Raw genomic sequence first — 20,940 nt, 5'->3', positions numbered from 1 at the left:
AACATCTCCTCTGCTTCTGTCCTTCCCTCTTCCTCCTCCTTCATCCTCCTCCTGCTTCCTCTCTGCTCTTCTTCCTCCATCTGTCTGATTCTCTTTCTGCTGTACGGTGCTGTCTGGAACCCTGAAGAGAAAAAACAAAGTGTTTATTTATTTATTACCTGATAAATTAGCTCTGAAGAAACTGTGACCATCAATAAAAGTCACAGGATGGATTTAATTTAACTCAATATTTTTACTTATGAAGAAAATGTCATTTTCTGGAGTTTACATTCTTTTCATATATCTGGAATACCACCAGTATTTGGACTAAAGCCCAAATACTTAGCAGTAGCAGTGAAAACTCTCGACTGTACAGCAGCAGTTTCTGGATTATTTACATGCTCACCTCTTGATCTCCTCCTCACAGCTTCGGTTACGGCTGAAGGCAGCTCGTCCTTTAGATTCAGAGCTCTTTCCTCGGCCGGGCTGTCTGCTCCACTCAGCACATCCCAGCTGCATTTCTCCTCTCTGAAGCGAATTTAGTGACCCTGGATATGTTTTTTAGATATGTTATTATTATAAACATGGAAGTTATAGTTGATGAAAGCAGCAGATCAACAAATATTTCAATACGTTATTTTCTCTAAGATATACAGCAGAGATGTTGAGCCCCTCCTCATTTCTTTATTGGTCAAGTATAAAAAATTATCTGTTGCTGTCTTTTCTTTCCCCTAACTGATCTCAACTCATCTGTTAGGTGTGAGCACTCTCACGAGCCTTTTCTATGCTTGTCTGCTTTCTGGGTCGTTGTAAAGTCTGACTGCTGGGAAGAGAAATATTAAGAAATGGGGACTGGATCAGAACGGTGACTGGTTTTACTTGTTTGCAGAGAGTTTGCAGACTAGTAGCAAACACCCTAGAGGCTGGTTGCTCTGATGCTGCCGTTGCCATGCCAGCAGGTGACGCCTCAACCGCGCGCATGACGCTGCTGCGGTCTCTATTTACATATCTCATAATCAAAAACTCATCACAATATAATTTTAAGTTGCATACGGTTTTCAACTAAAACTAAGACTGAGTGCTAATCGGTCGGTTCAGTTATTGAATTCGGCTTAAGTGCACAGAAACAGTTTCTAAGCTGCTTCCCTGTACTCAGTCCACACCGGAGCGGTTTGTTTAGCTGAGATTGTAAACAATTTAAATATCCGCTGGGTGGATAACCGGCACCCCGATTATTTAGAATATGTTCAACTTTTGTAATGTACAGTCATCGTTTGTCCAGTCAACGAAATGATGACTAATTCCTATGTTTGTGGGTGAAAACGAGTTCCTAAAAAGGAATCGACACAAGAACAAAAGACTTTTCATTGTCGGCAGTCAAGCTGAAAATCTTCCCTGCTCCAAAAAGTCTTCAACAATCACGGAGCTGTCTAAGACAACTTCTCACATCTTCACATTAAAAACAAAACGTGTAAAGTGTTGTTTGTAGGCTCTTTGAAACACTTACTGAGATGTTTATCCTGATGCCGTTTGAATCTGACGCCATCTTTGACGTTCGTACGTCGTTTCCGCATCAACGCTTCATTGGCTGAGAAATGGACCAATTGGAGAGTTTCGAGTTTTCACGTGATTTATTTGTTTGTTTGAAAAGGTTTCATTAAATGTGATTTTTTATTAATAATAATAATAATAATAATAATAATAATAATAATAATAATAATAATAATAATAATAATAATAATAATAATAATACATTTATAAAATTGACCTTAACAAGAATGTCTGCTTGAGTGCTTTGAGATTAAACATTATGTGTGAAGCATGAGTAGACGCCAGGCTGCTGTAGCTGTGTATGGTTATCCCACATGCTACTGAAGCCACTTTTTGTTAAACGAATAAGTTGTGAAATTTATAATATGCCTTCAGTCATCATCAGAATCAGCTGTTTGGCAGTGGCAGTGAAGATTTGGTGAGTTTTTCATGTGGCTCAATTTATGAGAGAAAAAAGGCTTTCCACAGGCCATAAAGCATTGTTATAACAAAGAAATAATCCACCAAATACTAATTTCCTTACTTTTGAGCTAAGTATATTTAAATTTACTTTCAGCATTTTGATACAGATTTAGTATCATGCTACAAGCACGTGCTCAAGCAGCACTACAGTGTTACATTACAGCATTACAATTTAACAGTCTACTTTAAAGTTTTGTTTTAAATGCGTGCATATATTATGTAATTGTGTTTTAAACCGTTTATTTTTATTACCTTTAGCTGATGGCGTCACGCTTACATGTAGCGTAATCCGACAGGGGGCAGTATTAACGTAGAAGAAGAAAAAGCAAAACAACATGGCAGCCTCCGCGGAGCACGTTGAATCCACATCCGAAGAAACAGACCCTCCAGAAACTAGTCAAGTTAAAGGTCCAGAAACAATCAAAGACCTCGGGACGTCCGATCCGGGACCGGGAGGTTCTGAGCCAGACCAGGATCCAGATGAGGCAGAAGACGAGGAGGAAGGCGAGCCGCCCGAACCGAAGATCCGAGAGACTCCGGAGGACATCCAGCTGGAGGCGATCGCTAACACGGTGGCTCTGCACCCGAGCAGGGACATCTTGGTGTATGGGGACGTGGACGGGGACGTGTACGCCTTCTCCTATTCGTGCACAGAGGGGGAGAACCGTGAACTGTGGTCGTCCGGACACCACCTGAAGTCCTGCCGCCAGGTGCGCTTCTCGGCGGACGGGCAGAAGATATACAGCGTGTCCCGGGACAAAGCCGTCCACCTGCTGGACATGGAGCGGGGACAGCTGGTCACACGCATCCGAGGGGCACACACGACCCCCATCAACAGTCTGCTACTGGTGGACGAGAACATCCTGGCGACCGGCGACGATGGAGGCACCCTGAAGGTCTGGAAGAAGAACACACGGGAGTTTTCAGTGCTGAGGTGTTATTGATCAGAACAGTTAACCGGCCATCTAGATGATCCAAACTGGTCTAACTGGGCCTGTGTGTGATTTAAGTAACTATAGTAAAGAAGCTTCTAAGATACATTTAGGTGATGGAAAATGTACAAAGATCATCAAAATTGAACTTTGCCTAAACTGGGCTTCTTTTAAACCACTGTTCAAGGTTGTTAGAAGTTCAGCAACTTTTCGTGATTGTTGTTCTGAGCTGCAGCTCATGATGCTCATTTTGATCTTTAAATAGTGTCAGCTGATGCTTCATAATAATAAACTTTATTTGCAGACATGGGTCCATAAAACACAAGCCTGCAACATACAGAATAAATAGTATAAAAAGAGAAATACCAAACAGATTAATGTTCTGGCTTGGTATGTAACGGTCTGAGGTGGACTTATCTTAGTTTATGAACAGGTTTAGGGGGTTAAAGTGACTGTCTGATACTCTAGAATTGTTGCAATAATGATGCTTTAGCTGATTACAAATGTCCAGCCTCTCTTTGATGGAGGTGGTCCAACCTGGTTTAGATGATCTTTTGATGGTCAAACTGGTTCCCAGATACTTTGTGATGTTCATAATGTCAATGTGATGCCAAAGACTGGTTAAATGGTCTTTCAACCACCAAATGAAACTGGTGTTAGTGCAGTTGTTGATCGGTCATAGCTGATTAACAATGATCTGAAGTGGTTTCTGGAGAGTCCTGGTGGTCTAGGCTGATATTTGATGTTATAAAACGTGAGCAACAGTGATTAAACATTTACACTGAAAGATGATAGTACTGAAAAACTTCAGGTCTGCTGTGTCTGAGATGATCCTTTATGGTCATAATTAAGCTAATACTCGTATTTTTAACACTCCATGTTGTGTGTGTGTGTGTGTGTGTGTGTGTGTGTGTGTGTGTGCAGGTGTGGGATATGAGGAAGGGAACCTCCATCATGGACATGAAACACCACGAGGATTACATCAGTGACATCGCTGTGGATCAGGCCAAAAAGATCCTCCTCACAGCCAGGTAACAATGCAACAAGTAAAGTGGTTCAACATTAAAAGTCAGTGGTTCGATACCCACCCCTCCACACAGAGATGTTAATTCCATTCATTAAAAAAAAAAAAAACTTTACTTTAATAAACACAAGCGGCTGTGGAATGAGGGCATTACACACTAAGTAAAGGTTAAAAAGTGTAAATGTACACATAAAGTATAGTATACATAGTATAATGTAGTATAATGCAGTAGTAAAGTAATGTATAGTACAGTACATATCTCATAACAATAGAGTAACATAATTAACAATGTAAACATAATAATATTTATAATGATTATAATAATGCTCTCTGATGCTGACTGACTTTTACTGGCTGGGGAGCTCAGAGAAGAGACGGGACGAAGACGATGCCGTATTAGCCGTCGTTAGGGGAGATCTCAGAGAAGAGACGGGACGAAGACGATGCCGGATTAGCCGTCGTTAGGGGAGATCTCAGAGTAGAGACGGGACGAAGACGATGCCGGATTAGCCGTCGTTGGGGGAGATCTCAGAGAAGAGACGGGACGAAGACGATGCCGTATTAGCCGTCGTTAGGGGAGATCTCAGAGTAGAGACGGGACGAAGACGATGCCGGATTAGCCGTCGTTGGGGGAGATCTCAGAGAAGAGACGGGACGAAGACGATGCCGGATTAGCCGTCGTTAGGGGAGGTCTCAGAGAAGAGACGGGGACGAAGACGATGCCGTATTAGCCGTCGTTAGGGGAGATCTCAGAGTAGAGACGGGACGAAGACGATGCTGGATTAGCCGTCGTTGGGGGAGATCTCAGAGAAGAGACGGGACGAAGACGATGCCGGATTAGCCGTCGTTAGGGGAGGTCTCAGAGAAGAGACGGGGACGAAGACGATGCCGGATTAGCCGTCGTTAGGGGAGGTCTCAGAGAAGAGACGGGACGAAGACGATGCCGGATTAGCCGTCGTTAGGGGAGATCTCAGAGAAGAGACGGGACGAAGACGATGCCGGATTAGCCGTTGTTAGGGGAGATCTCAGAGAAGAGACGGGATGAAGACGATGCCGGATTAGCCGTCGTTAGGGGAGATCTCAGAGAAGAGACGGGATGAAGACGATGCCGGATTAGCCGTCGTTAGGGGAGGTCTCAGAGAAGAGACGGGATGAAGACGATGCCGGATTAGCCGTCGTTAGGGGAGGTCTCAGAGAAGAGACGGGATGAAGACGATGACGGATTAGCCGTCGTTAGGGGGCATCACAGAGAGAAAACCTGCCAAAGTTCAGTAGGCCTGCTTTTGGTCCGGTGGTCTGTATAAACCTGCTCCAGGCTCCTGACATAAGCAGTTCTTTGGACCCACATGGAGTTGGTTTTACCATCTGTTTTGGTATCAGAGCACTTTTGTCCTGTTGAACCTCCAACCAGAATAGAAATGCTTCATGTAAACACCTCAGCTTATCAGATCGACCACGATCCAAATGAAAGTACTGTTCACACAGATATCTGATCTTTTTCATTGTCTCCTTCTTCTGAATTAAACCACATTATTCATGTCAAAGGCTTTCCGATCAAATGAAATCTGTCCATTGTGTAAACACTCAACTGATCGGTCCACTTTATCCAGCATCAATTTAAACGCAGCTACTAGTTTAGCTACTAGTGAATGAGAAATGTACTATCAGTAATGTATGGTATCAATAATGTTTCTACATGTTGGTAGAAGCAGAAACCCCTGAAGCCATCTGGTGAGTCTGACCTCTGCTGTGATCCTTTTCTGCAGTGGTGATGGAACTATGGGCGTCTTCAACATCAAGAGACGGCGGTTCGAGCTGCTGTCTGAGTACCAGAGTGGCGACCTGACCTCGGTGGCGCTGATGAAGAGAGGCAAGAAGGTGGTTTGTGGCTCCAGTGAGGGGACCATCTATATCTTCAACTGGAATGGTTTTGGAGCCACCAGCGACCGCTTCGCCCTCAAGGCCGAGTCTGTGGACTGCATCCTCCCGATCACCGACAGCATCATGTGCACCGCCTCCATGGACGGATACATCCGGTCAGTTGGCTTGCGATTGGCTGTTTTTGAGTTTTGAAGAGTTGCTTACAGGATTTGTTTGTCCTCCATCAGAGCCATCAACCTCCTTCCCAACCGGGTCATTGGCTGCATCGGGCAGCACGTCGGCGAACCCATCGAAGAGATCACCAAGTCTTGGGATTCTCGCTTCCTGGTAAGCTGCGCCCACGACCAGCTCATCAAGTTCTGGGACATTTCCAGTTTACCAAAAACAACAGTCAGCGAATACCGTAAGAGGAAGAAGAAGGACGGCCGAATGAAGTCGCTCACCAAGAAGGCTCTCGGCGACAATGACTTCTTCTCTGGACTTGTAGAGGAAACGGAGAAGAAGGAGGAAGAACAGGAAGAGGAAGACAGTGACAGTGACAGTGATTAAAACTTGACTGTGCCTTTGAACTGTTTGGTCTTATTTAAATGCACATGCTCGTTTAGCGGATGTTTTAATGAAAGTGTCTGGAGAGGTAATGCCGGATTATTTGGCAGTGGGAATGGCTCCAGTCACTAAACCATCATAGCTCAACAATGTTGGACTTGTGGAGATATTCAGGTTTTTTTCCTCTCAGACGTGGTTTGGGATACAGAAAAGTCAGAACTATTTGAAGGCTAGACTGGATATTTATACATTTTGGCTAAAGTTGTTTTTATACGGCAAACAGATGTTGTTTTCTTCTCAAGAATATATAAGAACACTGATATTGTGGCCAAAGTAGCAATATTAAAGAAACAAGAAAGGTCTGTCAAAAGTAAGATGTTTTTTACTCGGTAAAAACAACAGTGTGTATTCTTGTTTCTTGAAATTAATCGAATTCTTTTTCTCCTTTTTTTCTTTTGCTTGACAGTTTCCCCTTAGAATTAATGAAGTCTTTTTTTATTTAATAAGTATTTCAGCCTCAAAGTTAGCTTAAATATCAAAAAGGGGTTCAGAATACTCAAAGTTTTATCGCTTGGCACATACAAATCACATGGTATTATAATACATGTCCACATCCCCCAGGGCACGAAGATGTGAGGGTTAAACAGGACTTTCACTCAGGAATTTGAGGTTAACTTTGCTGGTTTGTTTTTATGGTGAATGTATTTTTACACCCTGAAGCCTGAACCATATGGCAGATTATTCTGCCAATTTGGCCTCTTTGTAAATTCAGTTAAATTAATTTTTCATTGCTGTTGCACAAGTGCAACGCATGTTGCTGGACAGTAAGTTATAATGCAAAACATATCAATGAAATGCTCACTTTCAGATTCCTGCTTACATTGTACCTCTTGTATATCTGGAGACTGTTCCTGAATAATATTTTTAAACCTATTTTTATAAGTGAGACAAAAAATACTCAAGAGCCTCCAAAATATCATGCAAATATTTCTTAATCACACTTCAATACTTGTCAGTACGCCACACAAGAATGTAAATTACAAACGTGTAGGGCCAAAGGGAGAATCTTTAAATGGGCAAACCTCTGATGCCAATGTGCAAGTGAATGCAGCATGCAATGTTCTAAATCAACATGGGTGATATTTGTCTTTCCAGACAGAAAAAAATATAAAAGTAGTAAAACCACCAGATGGGACTGCACTGTACTCCTTAATACTGAAGAAACCACAGAATTCTCGTTATCAGTTAAGTTCAAGTGTTTGTGCAACAGTGATGAAAAACATTTAATACAGAATTTAATTCAGGTAGTTTTAGACCCGCTACCTGAAAATTTACCTCCCGTATTTATGTTGCATCATGTCACTCACGTTGGTACAGTCCACACCCCTCTCCGCTTGGTACAGTCCACCGGCTGGAGGGAAACCATTGAATATGACGTCACGCGCCAATATGGCGACGAGCAGGAGAGCGTAGCTTAGTAACAAGAAGCGTCCTGTTAATCCTCTTTTTAAAAAGGCCTCGTTTTAGTTTTATAGGTGAGTACGGGTTTACTGTACGTTTGATTAAATGAACACAGAGTCCAGATTTAAAACCTGCAGATAAAGCAAACTGCTAGTTAGCGCAGGTTAGCTTTCGAGCTAGCATACTTGTATTTGTAAACAATGAGCAAACACGTTGCTGGAAGCGAAACCGCTGAGTTAATCTGAAAAATTTCACTTTACACTAATGATGAGCGGCAGAAAGGACACTTCAAGTATGGAAAATACAACGACCGACATGTCTTTACTTCAAAAATGACTTTTTAATTTCATACTACGCTTTCTGTTGTGAAAGCAACCTTAAGGATTTGATTAAATAAATGGTTATTAGACGAATACCAGCACCTATAAACCATGCAGTAGATAGAAGAGAGCACACTAACAAAGCCATTTCCTCAGATCTGTCCGACCAGCTGATGGAGAGCTGTTTGGATATAGATGAGATTTTGTGGTAAATTACTCTGTGTAATTAACGAGTCTCTGTCCATATGGAAAGGGACTTTTGCAAGGGGAAGATCTAGACTTGTCAAAACAGGTCATCTAGGATCTGATGCAGAAATAAAGCTGTGAAAATAATTTAGTCATTACAACTCCTTGAGAATAGCACATGAAGCTCCTTATCTGGATATCAATACTACATGAATCTGAATGAGGAGCGAGTGGAAAACAACACACTGGTTAGCAGAAGATGATGAATCAGTAGCTCTTACCAGCAATAAACGCTTGATAAGATTTTATTACCTGACAGTAACCGCATGGTTGTTATCAAGTGGAGTGCTTCATCTTTATCATCCTCTCCATGTTCTAACTGTGAGGAACCCTGACGTAAATGTGTTTTCAGTTGTGTTTGATTCCCGCTGGGCAGCAGCAGGATGCCCGGGAAAAACGGAGACCAGTTCAAACCTGGAGACCTAGTGTTCGCCAAGATGAAGGGCTTCCCCCACTGGCCTGCTAGGGTATACACACACAAACACAATGAAACACACACAAACTGTAAGTACCTGCATGCTGCTGTTTCCTGGCTGATGTAATTGATCCTTCTGTGTGTTTGCAGATCTGTAAGTCAGAGGACGGGTACAAGAAGCGAATCCCGGTCTTCTTTTTTGGAACCCATCAGATGTACGTCCACCCAGCTGCTCACCGTACTCTTTTACTCTCTCCTCCTTGTTAATCATTGATCCTGCTGTGATTGATCTCTCCTCAGAGGCAGCCTCCCGCCAGAGAACGTTGTTCCGTACATCGGTAATAAGATGAAATATGGCAGCGGCGTTCGCATCAGAGGCTTTGCTGAGGGAATGTGGGAGATTCAGAACACACCTGGGATTGGGAGTAAACTCAAAGTAAGTTTTTCTGTCTTGATCTGCTCCCACAGTGATGAGTCGTGTTAAAAGTCTATGAGCGGGTTTTATTCATCAGTGATCCTCCATTGAAGTTTCGACTTGTTTGTACCAAAGTTAGGAAACTCTTATTTTATTCTGGCCCCTGTGGATGGACTTTGTTTCCTGAAACATTAGATGCCTCCATTTATCATCTATGTTCTCTGCTTTGTGGTCTGTTCAGGTTCCAGGAAAGACCAACGCCAGTGCGACGCCTGCAAAACCGACTTCTGCTGCTAAAGCTACACTCACAAAACCTGAAACTACACACGATAAACAAACTCCAGCAGCTAAAACTGTTGAGAAAGTTAAAGGTGTTCCTGCTGCTGATGGTAAAGTTGCAGCTGAAAAAGAAACTCCCGCTAGAAGCGCTACCAGAGCTTCATCCAGGTTAGCTCCAGACAAAACCCCCGACTCCAAACAGATTTCAGAAACCACAGAACCCACCACGACTACTAGAAGCAGGAGGGCTGCGAGCGGGGGTCCGTCTGCAGGACAGAGCAGGAGTGAACGGAGCTCCTCTGCAGACAGTAAGAGAATGGTAAGAAGAACATTAACTTTTCAAAGGTTTAGATTCCCAAAGCAGAAATGGGCAGATATTCTGTAGAAGAAAGAGCTGATGAGTTGCTTCTTGGTGGTATGTTGTGGAAATAAAATTGAGCACATTTGGACGTTTTCATGTCTCCTCAGACCAGATCAAACAAAGCCTCCGAACAAGAATCTGTTCCTGACACTAAACCTGCTGAAGCTGTAAAAAGTAAAGTTCCATCTGAGAAGGAGGCTGAGAGCGGTGAAGCTTCCAGACGCTCTGAAACAGCTTCAGTCATGGAGGAAGCTGCTGCAGGCCGAGCTACGACCCGGAGCAGAGCCACGGATTCTAAGGTAAACACACAGATGGTCATGAGCTGTTCCTCTGCAGAGAGACTATTGGTGTGTGACAGTTTATTAAGATTAATTAACCCTTTTCCTAAGAGGTTAATGTGAGTTTGTGTGGTTGTCTCTGATGATTGGTATCATGTCTCCTCAGACCAGATCAAACAAAACCTCTGAACAAGAATCTGCTCCTGACACTAAATCTGCTGAAGCTGTAAAAAGTAAAGTTCCACCTGAGAAGGAGGCTGAGAGCGGTGAAGCTTCCAGACGCACTGAAACACCATCAGGCATGGAGGAAGCTGCTGCAGGCCGAGCTACGACCCGGAGCAGAGCCACGGATTCTAAGGTAAACACACAGATGAGCACTGATGCTCTGCATTTACATGGATTTTGATTCGATCAAACATCCACTTAGAATAAAATGGGTCATGTAAACGTGGGGTTAAAGGTTACTGAGCCGGTCAAAGATGTCAGGAGCGTTCCGATCGTATTAAATCTGTCCATCATGTAAATACAACTGATCGGACCAGGTTATCCATGTAAACATGTCAACTGGATCATCTTATCAGATTCATTTCAGTCAAACTGATAAAATAAACGTAGCTGCTAGGGAAGAAATGCTCAGACAACAGCTTTCTTTGGGAAAAAAGACCACATCCTGGTCCTAGAGCAGGTCCTAGACCAGGTCCTGCTGAAAATCTGCAAGACTTAGGATATTCAAATCTGGACTGAATTATTCTACAAAGCTTATAGATTCATTATTACTCAGGTTTCTATTTTCTACCAAACTGCAGAGTGTGGACGCTTCCAGGCTGTCTTCATTCAGCCTGTGTAATGTGATTTTGCACTTTTCCGAAGGAGTGATTGTGGATGGCTGTTTGTCTTTCATGTCTCCTCAGACCAGATCAAACAAACCCTCGGAAGCTGCTCCTGACAGTAAACCCGCTGAAACAACGAAAAGTAAAGTCCCATCTGAGAAGGAAGCGGAGAGCGGCGGCGAAGCTGCTGCAGGCCGCGCTACGACCCGAAGCAGGGCGGCAGATTTAAAGGTAAACACACGGTCGGCCACGCTGAGGCCCACCTGCACCTACACCTGTACCTACACCTGCACCTACACCTGTACCTACACCTGCACCACAAACCAGTAGAAGGTTGTTTAACCTCTAAACCCTCCAGAAGCTCAGTGTTTTTAGAAACTGGAGATAAATCTGGATGTTTTTCATCAGGTTGATGATGAGGAGACGAAGAAGAAGACATCCACTGGTCCCACTGTGACTGCTGCTGGGAAGAAAAGGAAAGAGGAGGAAAAGGAGGAGAGCCAAGAGGTCAAGAGAAAGAGAGAAGAGAGGGATGACTGGAAAGAGCCACAGAAGATGAGTGAGGACAGCAGCAGAGGAAAGAAAGAAGAGACGCGAAAGGAGAAGACGCCAGAGAGAAGATCATCAAAAAGAAAGATGGAGGAGGATAAAACCGAGGGAAGGAAGACGAGGAGAGCTGAGAGTGAGGAACAGAAGCAGATGGAGGAAAATAAAAGATTAGATGTTGGTGAGGGAAGGAAGGAGGAGAGGATGAGGAGAGAAAAGGAGGTGCAGCAGAAGATGAGGAAGGATGTTGCGGAGGAAGAGGAGGCAGCACAGAAGAAGACAAAACGAGATGAAAGTGTGGAAGGAAAGAAGATGAAGGAAAAGACATCCAGAGAAGAGAACAAACCAAAGGATGAAGGAGAGAAGAGAGGCGAGGAGAAGGACAGCGAGGTAACCCTGCAGCTTAAGATCCGACTTTTCCCAGAATTCCCGGCGTTCTCCGCTTTATGTTTTTTGTTTCTGTCTCACTCAGCAGCACCTCCGCCTGGCGGCCCGACGGGAGAGCCTGCTGAGATCTCTGAAGGGTCTGCTGAAGGACGGCGGGGGGGCCACAGGGAGGAGCGCTGGGTGAGGAAGACCACACACACCTCAGCGAGTCCTCCTGGTCGTCCAGCGTGTCTCACCAACCTGTGTTTTCATGTTTCCTCAGCAGGAAAACATCAGAGGCGAAGACCAGAGAAAGACCAAGAGAAGAGGACCGGGAGGGAAAGACGTCCAGGACCGCGGGAGACAGGAGGAAGGAGGAGAAGATGTCCACCCGGAAGTCAGCAGCAGAGAGGAAAACGGAAGAACTGAAGACGGAGAAAGACAAGAAAATGAGTCAAACAGAGAAGACAGAGGAGAAGATGTCCACCAGAAAGACGTCGGCAGTGAAACGGGACGAACGGCAGATGGAGAAAAACGACAGGACGAGTAGAAAAACTGAGAAGATGGAGGAAAACGAGCGGAAAGATGAACAGAAGAGGAAAAAACAAGACATCCATAAAACAGAAAAACCAAAAGAAAGTGAAGAAAAAGAAGAAAGAATGTCCACAAGAAAGACAACCGTGGAGAAAAAACCACGGGAGGAGAGGAAGGATGAAGAGAAGACCATGAAAACAACAGAAGTGATGAAGAAAAGGGACCGGGAGAGCAAACAAAAGATGGAAGACAAGGTGGAGGTGGACGGAGGGAAAGAGAAAAGAGGAGAGGAGGAGGAGAAGAAAGATGAGAGAAGGATAATCGGAAAAATCGTGAAAGCAGGTCAGGGAGCCAAGATCCACGTAAAGACCATGATGGGAGGAACCATGGCAACCACAGTGGAGGAGAGGAAGACGGACAAGAAGGTGGAGGAGATGAAGACAGACAAGAAGGTGGAGGAGAAGAAGACAGAGGAGAAGGCAAATAAAAAGGTGGAGGAGAAGAAGAAAGAGGAGAAGGCAGATAAAAAGGTGGAGGAGAAGAAAGAGAAGAAGACAGACAAGAAGGTGGAGGAGAAGAAGAAAGAGGAGAAGGCAGGCCGGAAGGTGGAGGAGGAGAAGAAGACAGACAGGAAGGTGGAAGAGAAGAAGAAAGAGGAGAAGGCAGAAAGAAAGGTGGAGGAGAAGAAGAGGAGCTCTGAGAAGTCTGAGGACAGGAGGACAAAAACCAGTTCTGATGACAAAAAAGACAGGAGTGGAACTGGTGTAGAGAGGAAGAACAAGGGGAAGGAGGAGAAGAGTGAAGCCGGTGAGACGGCAAAAAGAAGAGGAGAAGAAGAGCAGAAGGCACAAGAGAAGAAGAAGGAAACGGAGGTGGGCAGAGTGACACGAGAACAGAGAAAGAGGGATGAGAAAAGTGGAAAATGTGACAGAAAATCTCCAGAACAAGAAGAGAAAGAGGTGGCGTGTCCAACCGAGGAGACTAGAAAGCAGAGGAAGAGCAGAGCCGAGACGCCGCCAGCGGAGAGCAGGGACGCCGAGACGGAGGGTCAAGACCAGGCGGAGAAGCAGCAGCAGAAGAAGAGTTCCAGCATGTCTCTGACGGACTCCACTCTGCACAGAATCCACGGAGACATCCGGATTTCTCTCAAGTCCAGCACGCCCGTAAGACGCAAACACACCCACAACATTTTATTTTTCATGTTTTTATGTGTCCTGTCCTCATTCCCGCCTCGTCCCAGCTTAGAGGATGAGGATGCAGAGAAGAGGTGGGTCCTCTCCTCTGATTGGCTGTGATCCACAGTCCCAGACTGTTTCTTTGGTTTGCGACCGGCTAAAAGAGCTGAAGCCGCCTAGCTTTCCTCGTCCCGCTCAGCTTTTTTATAGTTTCATTTGAAGATCAGTAAAGATTATTTCAGTCTGAGAGGACGATCGAGGTCTGATCCAGGTCTCATTAACTGGAACATTTAAAATACTTCAGCATCTAAATCAGCGTTTCTCCATCCTGGTCCTGCATGTTTTATTTGTTTTCCTGCTCCATCCATCTAAAATATCCAGGGCAGGGGGTCCTGAGGACCAGGATTAAAACACTGGTCTACACAAACCCCACACAGGAGCAGCTGTGTTGGAGTTATTCTGCCCCCCAGTGGCCGACAACGTTCACTACAACCACTGAAACCCAGTCATCTGATTTCAGGACATCAGCAAGTGTCTGGCAGCTCTGGATCAGCTGAGTATGGTTTATGTGACGTCTCAACACGTCCAGAGACACAGCGAACTCATCGCCACACTCAGAAAGGTAAACACACACACACACACACACAGCAGCGAGCCTATCACTGTTGTCTACACAAAAAAAATTAAAATATGGAACCTGAAATGAAATATAAGAGGTTATGCCAGCATCAGGCGACGGTAAAATGGTCAATTTATTCATGGGAATGAAATAAAAATAATTTTTGTAAATTATAACGCTGTTTTAACACAAACAAAAGTGTCATTTGTAGGTTCTTACATTAATGGTCATAAGGATATTATAAATAAAACAAAAATAAAATCAAAAGGATACCTTATAAGCTAAAAATAAATTTAAGCTGCGTTTAGTAAAACTTTATACAAATATTTTTATTTTTAATTCATTCTAAAGATAAAATAAAATTAGGATTTTTGTTAGAGCTGTAAGAATGAACACTTTAATGCAAAGAGCTCAATCTGTGGAATTAACTCAGTAATTTTTCCTTCTGTTTTTCTAAAAACATTTAAACCCATTTAAAGAGACTGTAATGCAACGCAGCAGAAAATGCCTGAACACGGAGGATACGACTGTCACAAGAACAAATTTAGTTGTGAGATTAATTTTCTCAGAAATGATTTTGATAAGTGAAAACATTCCATAATGTTGTTGTTTTGAGACTATTTTGAACTAATTTAATGCCAATGCCATAATAATGTAAGTACACCCTTTCAAAGATCATTAAACTTTCATTTCTAAAGAACATTTTACACTGAAACTGGAAGAAATTTTAAATAAAACAAAAACAATAAATAGAATGGACTCAGTCTCATTAACCACAAATGAAAACCAAACAACCAGAAACAATAAGTGTGATGGATAATAAAGTCTCTGTTCTGTAAACAAAATTTCCCTTCAAAAAATGTATTAAAAATTAAAATAAAAAATTAAACGTGAGGCTCAGACAGAGAAAACCGGGGATCAGGACTTTCTGGATTTGTGGATCTTTTCGCTGCCGCCATTTTTAAAATCAACATGCAGTGGATCAAGTTGACGAGAGGCTGATTAAATTATTTCTTAGTTTTCTTCCACTAGCTAATAAAGAATCATACTGGACGCCATTATTGTTTTAAAACAGAAAATACCACTGAACTGACGTGAACTTCGGCCTGGTGTCACGTTTAGAGGAGGCTGCAGGACGACTCGTTCCATACGTCACACAGTTAACCAGTCGGGGGGGTCGGGATCTCCAGCGTTTATTTTGGGGGTCATGCTTCAGATTTTTGGAACCACTGATCTGTGTTATTTAGATTTGATGTGGGTGGGGTTATTTATTCATAAAAAACACCTTTACTGCTGACTGACTGTCATCACAAGCACAATAAAGTTCATTTAACAAACACATGAAATGATGATGGATTCTTTGCTTTTCCACCTTTACAAAGTCAGGTTTTGCTTCATGAATGAGTCACATGATGTAGGTTTAGCTGCAGCCCGGCTGGGTTTGCTTCTCCTCTCACGCCTGCATCCTGTGTGCAGATGCGCCACTACCGGGCCAACCAGGCCATCATGGACAAGGCCGCCATGCTGTACAACCGCTTCAAGAACACCTTCCTGGTGGGGGAGGGGGAGGAGGTGGTGAGCACCGCCTTCCTGCGCTCGCTGCTGGAGGAGAAGGAGAGGGAGGAGGCGGAGAGGGTGGAGCGCTGCAGGGAGAAGCTGAGGAGGGAGGAGGAGAGATGCATCACACAAGTGGAGGAGGAGGAGAAAGCAGGAGGTACAGAAAATAGTCTAATAAACTTCTGGTTAAGTTTAAAACCGTAAATATTTTATAGTTAAACTCTTAACCTCTAGATTCATTTACAATTATATAAAATATATACAGTAAAAAAAAGAAGGACAAAATAACAACGAAGCAGATTTGGATAAAATAAAATAGTTTTAAGTAATAAATAAATGAATAAATTCATTAAAAAGAGTAAATATAAACTAATATCTAAATGTGTCAACAGTCTACTTAACAAAGAACCAGTTTAAACTGGATGTTTAGGCTGGTTGCCACAGAGACGCACGATTTGTTCCCATTTCTTTAGTTTCATGTGTGAAAACCAGCAAAGATCCGACAGTCTGACAGAAAACAGGCTTTTAGCAGCAACACGGTGAAACCTGGCTTCTCTCAGCCTGGAGGCAAAAACTGCACAAGAGAAGAAGAGTCGGGACTAAAAACGGTCTACAGCAGAAGAACAGGGTCTGAAATCCAGCAAAGACCTGGACCAGGACCTGAGAGATGCATCTGGATCTTCAGCTGATTCATCTACTGTTGGCTGAAGCCTCAGAAATGGTCTCCATGGAAACGTGGCTGTCAAGAGGTATGTCACGTGACACAAGAGCTGGGCTGAAGATCAGTGGCAGCAGGTCTGATGGAGGGTTGGATTCATCCCAGAACCTGGATCTCAGCAGGTCTGATGGAGGGTTGGATTCATCCCAGAACCTGGATCTCAACAGGTCTGATGGAGAGTTGGATCATCCCAGAACCTGGATCTCAACAGGTCTGATGGAGGGTTGGATTTGTCCCAAAACCCGGATCTCAGCAGGTCTGATGGAGGGTTGGATTCATCCCAGAACCTGGACCTCAGCAGGTCTGATGGAGGGTTGGATTCATCCCAGAACCTGGATCTCAGCAGGTCTGATGGAGGGTTGGATTCATCCCAGAACCTGGATCTCAGCAGGTCTGATGGAGGGTTGGATTCATCCCAGAACCTGTATCTCAACAGGTCTGCTGGAGAGTTGGATCATCCCAGAACCTGGATCTCAACAGGTCTGATGGAGGGTTGGATTTGTCCCAAAACCCGGATCTCAGCAGGTCTGATGGAGGGTTGGATTTGTCCCAGAACCTGGATCTCAGCAGGTCTGATGGACCTGTAATGATGAGTATTTCTCTGCAACCACAAGGCCCATTTGGATACTTTGGGAGTCATGTTAACGGGACCTCCTCTGAGATTTGTGTAAATATCCATCCCTGTGTTACTGGTGGAGGATAAATGAAGATGAAAATGAAAACGTTGCAGGCTGGCCTGGGAAAGAAAAATCTTTCAGGGTTTGAATATGAATAAAATATATGACATCATCTCTGCAGAGGCCAGCTGTGACAAAGCTGAACGAACTGATAGTTTTAGTACCGACGGTTCGGGTAGGTCTCCTAAATGAACAGTTTGGCTCCATCTGTTCTAAACGTCCCCGAATCGGAGGACTTGAGGTTTTAGAAGGTTTAAATTATTGTTCAGTAAGTTTGTATTTTACTACTTTGGTATTAAAATCAGTAGAGTTAATAATAATGTTTAATATGTTGATAATTATGTAAAATGTTTAATTAATTAAGATTACATTTTAATAACTGATGTTTCCCCCCCGTCACAGCTCAGGTGGATTCTTCCTGAAGCATCCCGAACCAGTCGGACTGAACCAACTTTGATCTGTGGGGGTGCGACCTGAGACCACCCGTCCTCATATCCACACACGAACATTACCTCATCACACACTCTACTGTGTGTCTCCAGCTCCTGCCAGTTATTTATTTCTTCTTTGTAAACAGGAAGTTGTTTGTGATGTCACACCTGAGCAGGTGTTGAGTCATCTGACCTTCTCAGTGATTCTGTGTGATCGTTTCATGGCATCATGACTGGTTTACTGGGACATTTTTATTATTTAATCACATCCATCCACCAGCATTAACATAAACTTTTTAAGATCGTCTCCATGCTGTAACTCTAATCTTGAACACGAGCCTCTTTTCAAACACTGACTTTGTTTTGTTCTCTAAAAGGATGAAAGTTGGACTTGTTACTTTAATCCTGAACGTCTTCGTTCTCCGCTGTATTGATCCTGTTCGGGGACGACACGGCTTGTTTTTTTTTCCTGTCATTTCAAATTTTAACTGAAGCATTAAATCCCGTCAGGTCCTTTTGTGCCTTGCTCAGAGGCACTACTGCGACAAGCTGCTCTGTGTTTTTGTAAAACTTGTACAGAGATTTTTATCGGGATGTTTTTATTTTTCTTTGTTTTTATGATGTAGAGTTGTTAAAATTTCCTGTTGCTGTCGAGTAAATGCATCATTTTATTTCACAAACAAACCAGAAGAAACGTCTCAAGTCTGATCATTTTACTCAGTTACACACGTCCTGGTTTTTTCTGGGTATATTTCTTCCTGTGCTTGAACATTTTTAGGATGAAATGTGTGTTTTTAGGTCAAGCAGACAAGATGTGTGGGTGTATATATATATATATATGTATATATTTTTTAAAGTTCTACCAAGGGCACCATTCACACGTCGTACTAAAAAGGAAACATACCCGAATATTTTTAAAGCTACTTCAGTTGGAATGAACATACCACATTTCATCCAATGCCGTCATTGAAATTAGACAGATTTCACATTTCTGAGCCAGAGGAGGCGAGAAATGGTAAGTTTGGCTGGAACATCAGTAGTCTGAGTCATAATGAGCAAATCAATGACTTTAACAGTAAAAAAACAGCTGATCTGTAAGAAGCTAGCGGACCAAGAACTCCAGCAGCATTAGTAGACTGGATTTAGTAAAATTTCACGTTTCATACAGGTTTAGAAAGTTCAGTGTGACCCAGTCATGAAGCAGTTTAGTTACTGAATCACATTTTGATTTTAAGGAGATTTAAATCTGAACAATGGTAAGAAATATTGTGTTTTTTTTTGTTTTTTTTATTGAAGTACATATAAAAGACCTTTCAGGTTTGATTAAGTATTATCAAAACACAAAGACCCTAAAATAACTTTAATTAAGTCATTATTCTTTAATGAATTTTAACTATCAGTGCTCTTAAATGGACTTTAAAAAAGGTCAAATATGTGACAATACTGCATTTAATTAAAATATGGATCAGTGTGAAAGCTAGAAGTCAGTGTTTTCTATCAGGGTTTAGACATTTTTAAGGGTTTTGTTCATTTATCTTCATGGTAAAAATTGATTTTTATAGCTTCCATGTATGAACAACAACCTTCCAAATTACAAAACAGGATGCGTGTCTCATGTAAATATTGTAATAGAGTTGTGAATATTAGAACTAAATCCTAAAGTTTGTATTCTACAAATAAATATGATCTACTTCTACTGTAATTAGTAGCAAAGTTCACCTAATAGAATATATATATATATATATATATATATATATATATATATATATATATAAAGTTAGTTTATTTTGTAAGGTACAGTTGGCTGATGGATTGAAAATGATGTTTTATTGATAAACACGTTTAGGTTTAAGTAGGACGTCTCCATGGGTAGGATGAAATGATAGAACAGCCCCCTGGTAAAGCCCCCTCTGTTTTTTACTCTTTATTTTCAAGTATTTTTGATTACATTATAACAAGACAAAAAAGAAAACATATAAATAAATAATAAAGAGAAAATACAATAGTACGTCCCCACCCATCCCACTTCCCTCGTACATACAAGAAAATAAAAATACGTAAATAAGTAAATAAAATTATAAAGTATATGAATACATATTGAGGGGTGACAAAAGGTTTATTTTTTTAACTTTTTTGTGTTATGTATTATTTTTTAATATTTATATAATTTATATTGTTATTATCCATCCATCCATCCATTATCTTGACCGCTTATTCCATTTCGGGTCACGGGTGAGCTGGAGCCTATCCCAGCATTTTAACAGGTGAGAGGCAGGGTACACCCTGGTCAGGTCACCAGTCTGTCGCAGGGCCAACACAGATAGAGACAAACAACCATGCACACACACACTCTCTCCTAGGGAGAATTCAGAGTGTCCAATTAACCTAACATGCATGTCTTTGGGCGGTGGGAGGAAGCCGGAGAACCCGGAGAGAACCCACGCATACACGGGGAGAACATGCAAACTTCACACAGAAAGGCCACCACCCCCCAAGGTTCGAACCTCCCCCCAGCCGAGATTCGAACCGGTGACCTTCTTGATGTGAGGCTGCGGTGCTAACCACCACACCACCGTGCAGCCTTATTATTATTAATGTTATTATAATTGTTGATGTTAGATAGTTATATTGTTATTATTTGTTATTATATAATTACGGTTGTTCATGATTTTAATAACAATAGTTATTATTAATATATATCTTGGGCAAACCACTGCTTCGTTTTTCCTATGTTATATTAATTCATAATTTAGAATTTATGTTTAATTATTAAGGAAAAGAATTTAAGTAATAATTTTTTTTTTTTTTAGTTAAGATTTTTTTTTACTCAGTACACAATACACCTTTCTTGTCACAAAAATCCTCAAAAGTATGTTACATACATACATGTCTATTCATGTTTATGCACGTTATTGTCTTCCATTCAGAACCAAAATACACACTCAGGGGTGACCAGTCTTTTACAAAATTGTCCATAGATGCCTCCAGTACACTGTACAGTCTTTCATATGGTAATAGTGCCATCAGTTTTTCATGCCACAAAGATAATGTAGGAGGGTGGTCTTTTATCCAGACATGAAGTATAGATAAGCGAGTGGCATACAACATTATAGACGGTAACTTTGTTTCTTTGATCGGTAGTCTGTTAATACCAAGAATACAGTACTTTGGGTCCTTTGGCAGTTTAACACCAGTAGATTTCTCAATTTCCACAAGGACTGAAGACCAGAATGAAGTAATGATAGGACATGACCATATTAGGTGAAAGTAAGTTCCTGTTTCTTTTTGACATTGTTGACATATTTTGGTACATGTATTATCATACTTACTCCGAATT

At 42.3% G+C, this 20,940-nt stretch overlaps 2 protein-coding genes and 1 long non-coding RNA gene across 5 annotated transcripts; 2 read left to right on the top strand and 1 right to left on the bottom strand.

Moving 5' to 3' along the window:
* Positions 1-26: 26 nt before the first annotated feature.
* On the bottom strand, positions 27-2,317 carry LOC121640554. Of its 2 annotated transcripts, none has more exons than XR_006010482.1 (3): positions 2,245-2,317; positions 386-527; positions 27-121 (listed from the first exon to the last, which is right to left on the bottom strand). It is a non-coding gene; the product is annotated as an uncharacterized LOC121640554 (long non-coding RNA). The 2 variants fall into 2 exon arrangements; XR_006010483.1 differs by lacking the exon at positions 2,245-2,317 and adding an exon at positions 1,487-1,551.
* Positions 1,800-7,471, top strand: wdr55 (WD repeat domain 55). 2 transcript variants are annotated; one of them, XM_041986225.1, is made up of 5 exons: positions 1,800-1,948; positions 2,289-2,888; positions 3,849-3,955; positions 5,715-5,984; positions 6,057-7,471. In XM_041986225.1, the coding sequence occupies exons 2-5, from the start codon at positions 2,328-2,330 to the stop codon at positions 6,376-6,378; spliced, it is 1,260 nt and encodes a 419-aa protein (XP_041842159.1). In that variant the 5' UTR covers positions 1,800-1,948; positions 2,289-2,327; the 3' UTR covers positions 6,379-7,471. The 2 variants fall into 2 exon arrangements, with proteins under 2 accessions (XP_041842159.1, XP_041842160.1); XM_041986226.1 differs by having other exon boundaries at positions 2,251-2,888.
* Positions 7,472-7,808: 337 nt separating this feature from the next.
* Positions 7,809-18,255, top strand: LOC121640279 (hepatoma-derived growth factor-related protein 2-like). Its single transcript, XM_041985982.1, has 15 exons — positions 7,809-7,910; positions 8,755-8,869; positions 8,968-9,032; positions 9,118-9,253; positions 9,474-9,830; positions 9,980-10,171; positions 10,317-10,508; positions 11,062-11,211; positions 11,389-11,916; positions 11,999-12,093; positions 12,176-12,956; positions 13,005-13,589; positions 14,122-14,223; positions 15,697-15,934; positions 17,575-18,255. The coding sequence occupies exons 2-15, from the start codon at positions 8,786-8,788 to the stop codon at positions 17,592-17,594; spliced, it is 3,525 nt and encodes a 1,174-aa protein (XP_041841916.1). The 5' UTR covers positions 7,809-7,910; positions 8,755-8,785; the 3' UTR covers positions 17,595-18,255.
* The last annotated feature ends 2,685 nt before the right edge of the window (positions 18,256-20,940 follow it).

Source organism: Melanotaenia boesemani, chromosome 5 (assembly GCF_017639745.1).
Source record: "Melanotaenia boesemani isolate fMelBoe1 chromosome 5, fMelBoe1.pri, whole genome shotgun sequence".
NCBI classification, from domain to species: Eukaryota; Metazoa; Chordata; class Actinopteri; order Atheriniformes; family Melanotaeniidae; genus Melanotaenia; species Melanotaenia boesemani.
The sequence above is the reverse complement of the archived record's forward strand: the minus strand, read 5'-3'. Positions and strand labels throughout refer to the sequence as shown.

Coding starts and splice junctions, on each gene's coding strand:
- LOC121640279 (XM_041985982.1), top strand. CDS start 8,786: ATGCCCGGGAAAAACGGAGACCAGTTCAAACCTGGAGACCTAGTGTTC. Junction 11,917..11,998: donor GCGAGGAGAAGGACAGCGAG/GTAACCCTGCAG, acceptor TGTCTCACTCAG/CAGCACCTCCGCCTGGCGGC. Junction 12,094..12,175: donor GCCACAGGGAGGAGCGCTGG/GTGAGGAAGACC, acceptor ATGTTTCCTCAG/CAGGAAAACATCAGAGGCGA.
- wdr55 (XM_041986225.1), top strand. CDS start 2,328: ATGGCAGCCTCCGCGGAGCACGTTGAATCCACATCCGAAGAAACAGAC. Junction 3,956..5,714: donor AAGATCCTCCTCACAGCCAG/GTAACAATGCAA, acceptor CCTTTTCTGCAG/TGGTGATGGAACTATGGGCG. Junction 5,985..6,056: donor TCCATGGACGGATACATCCG/GTCAGTTGGCTT, acceptor GTCCTCCATCAG/AGCCATCAACCTCCTTCCCA.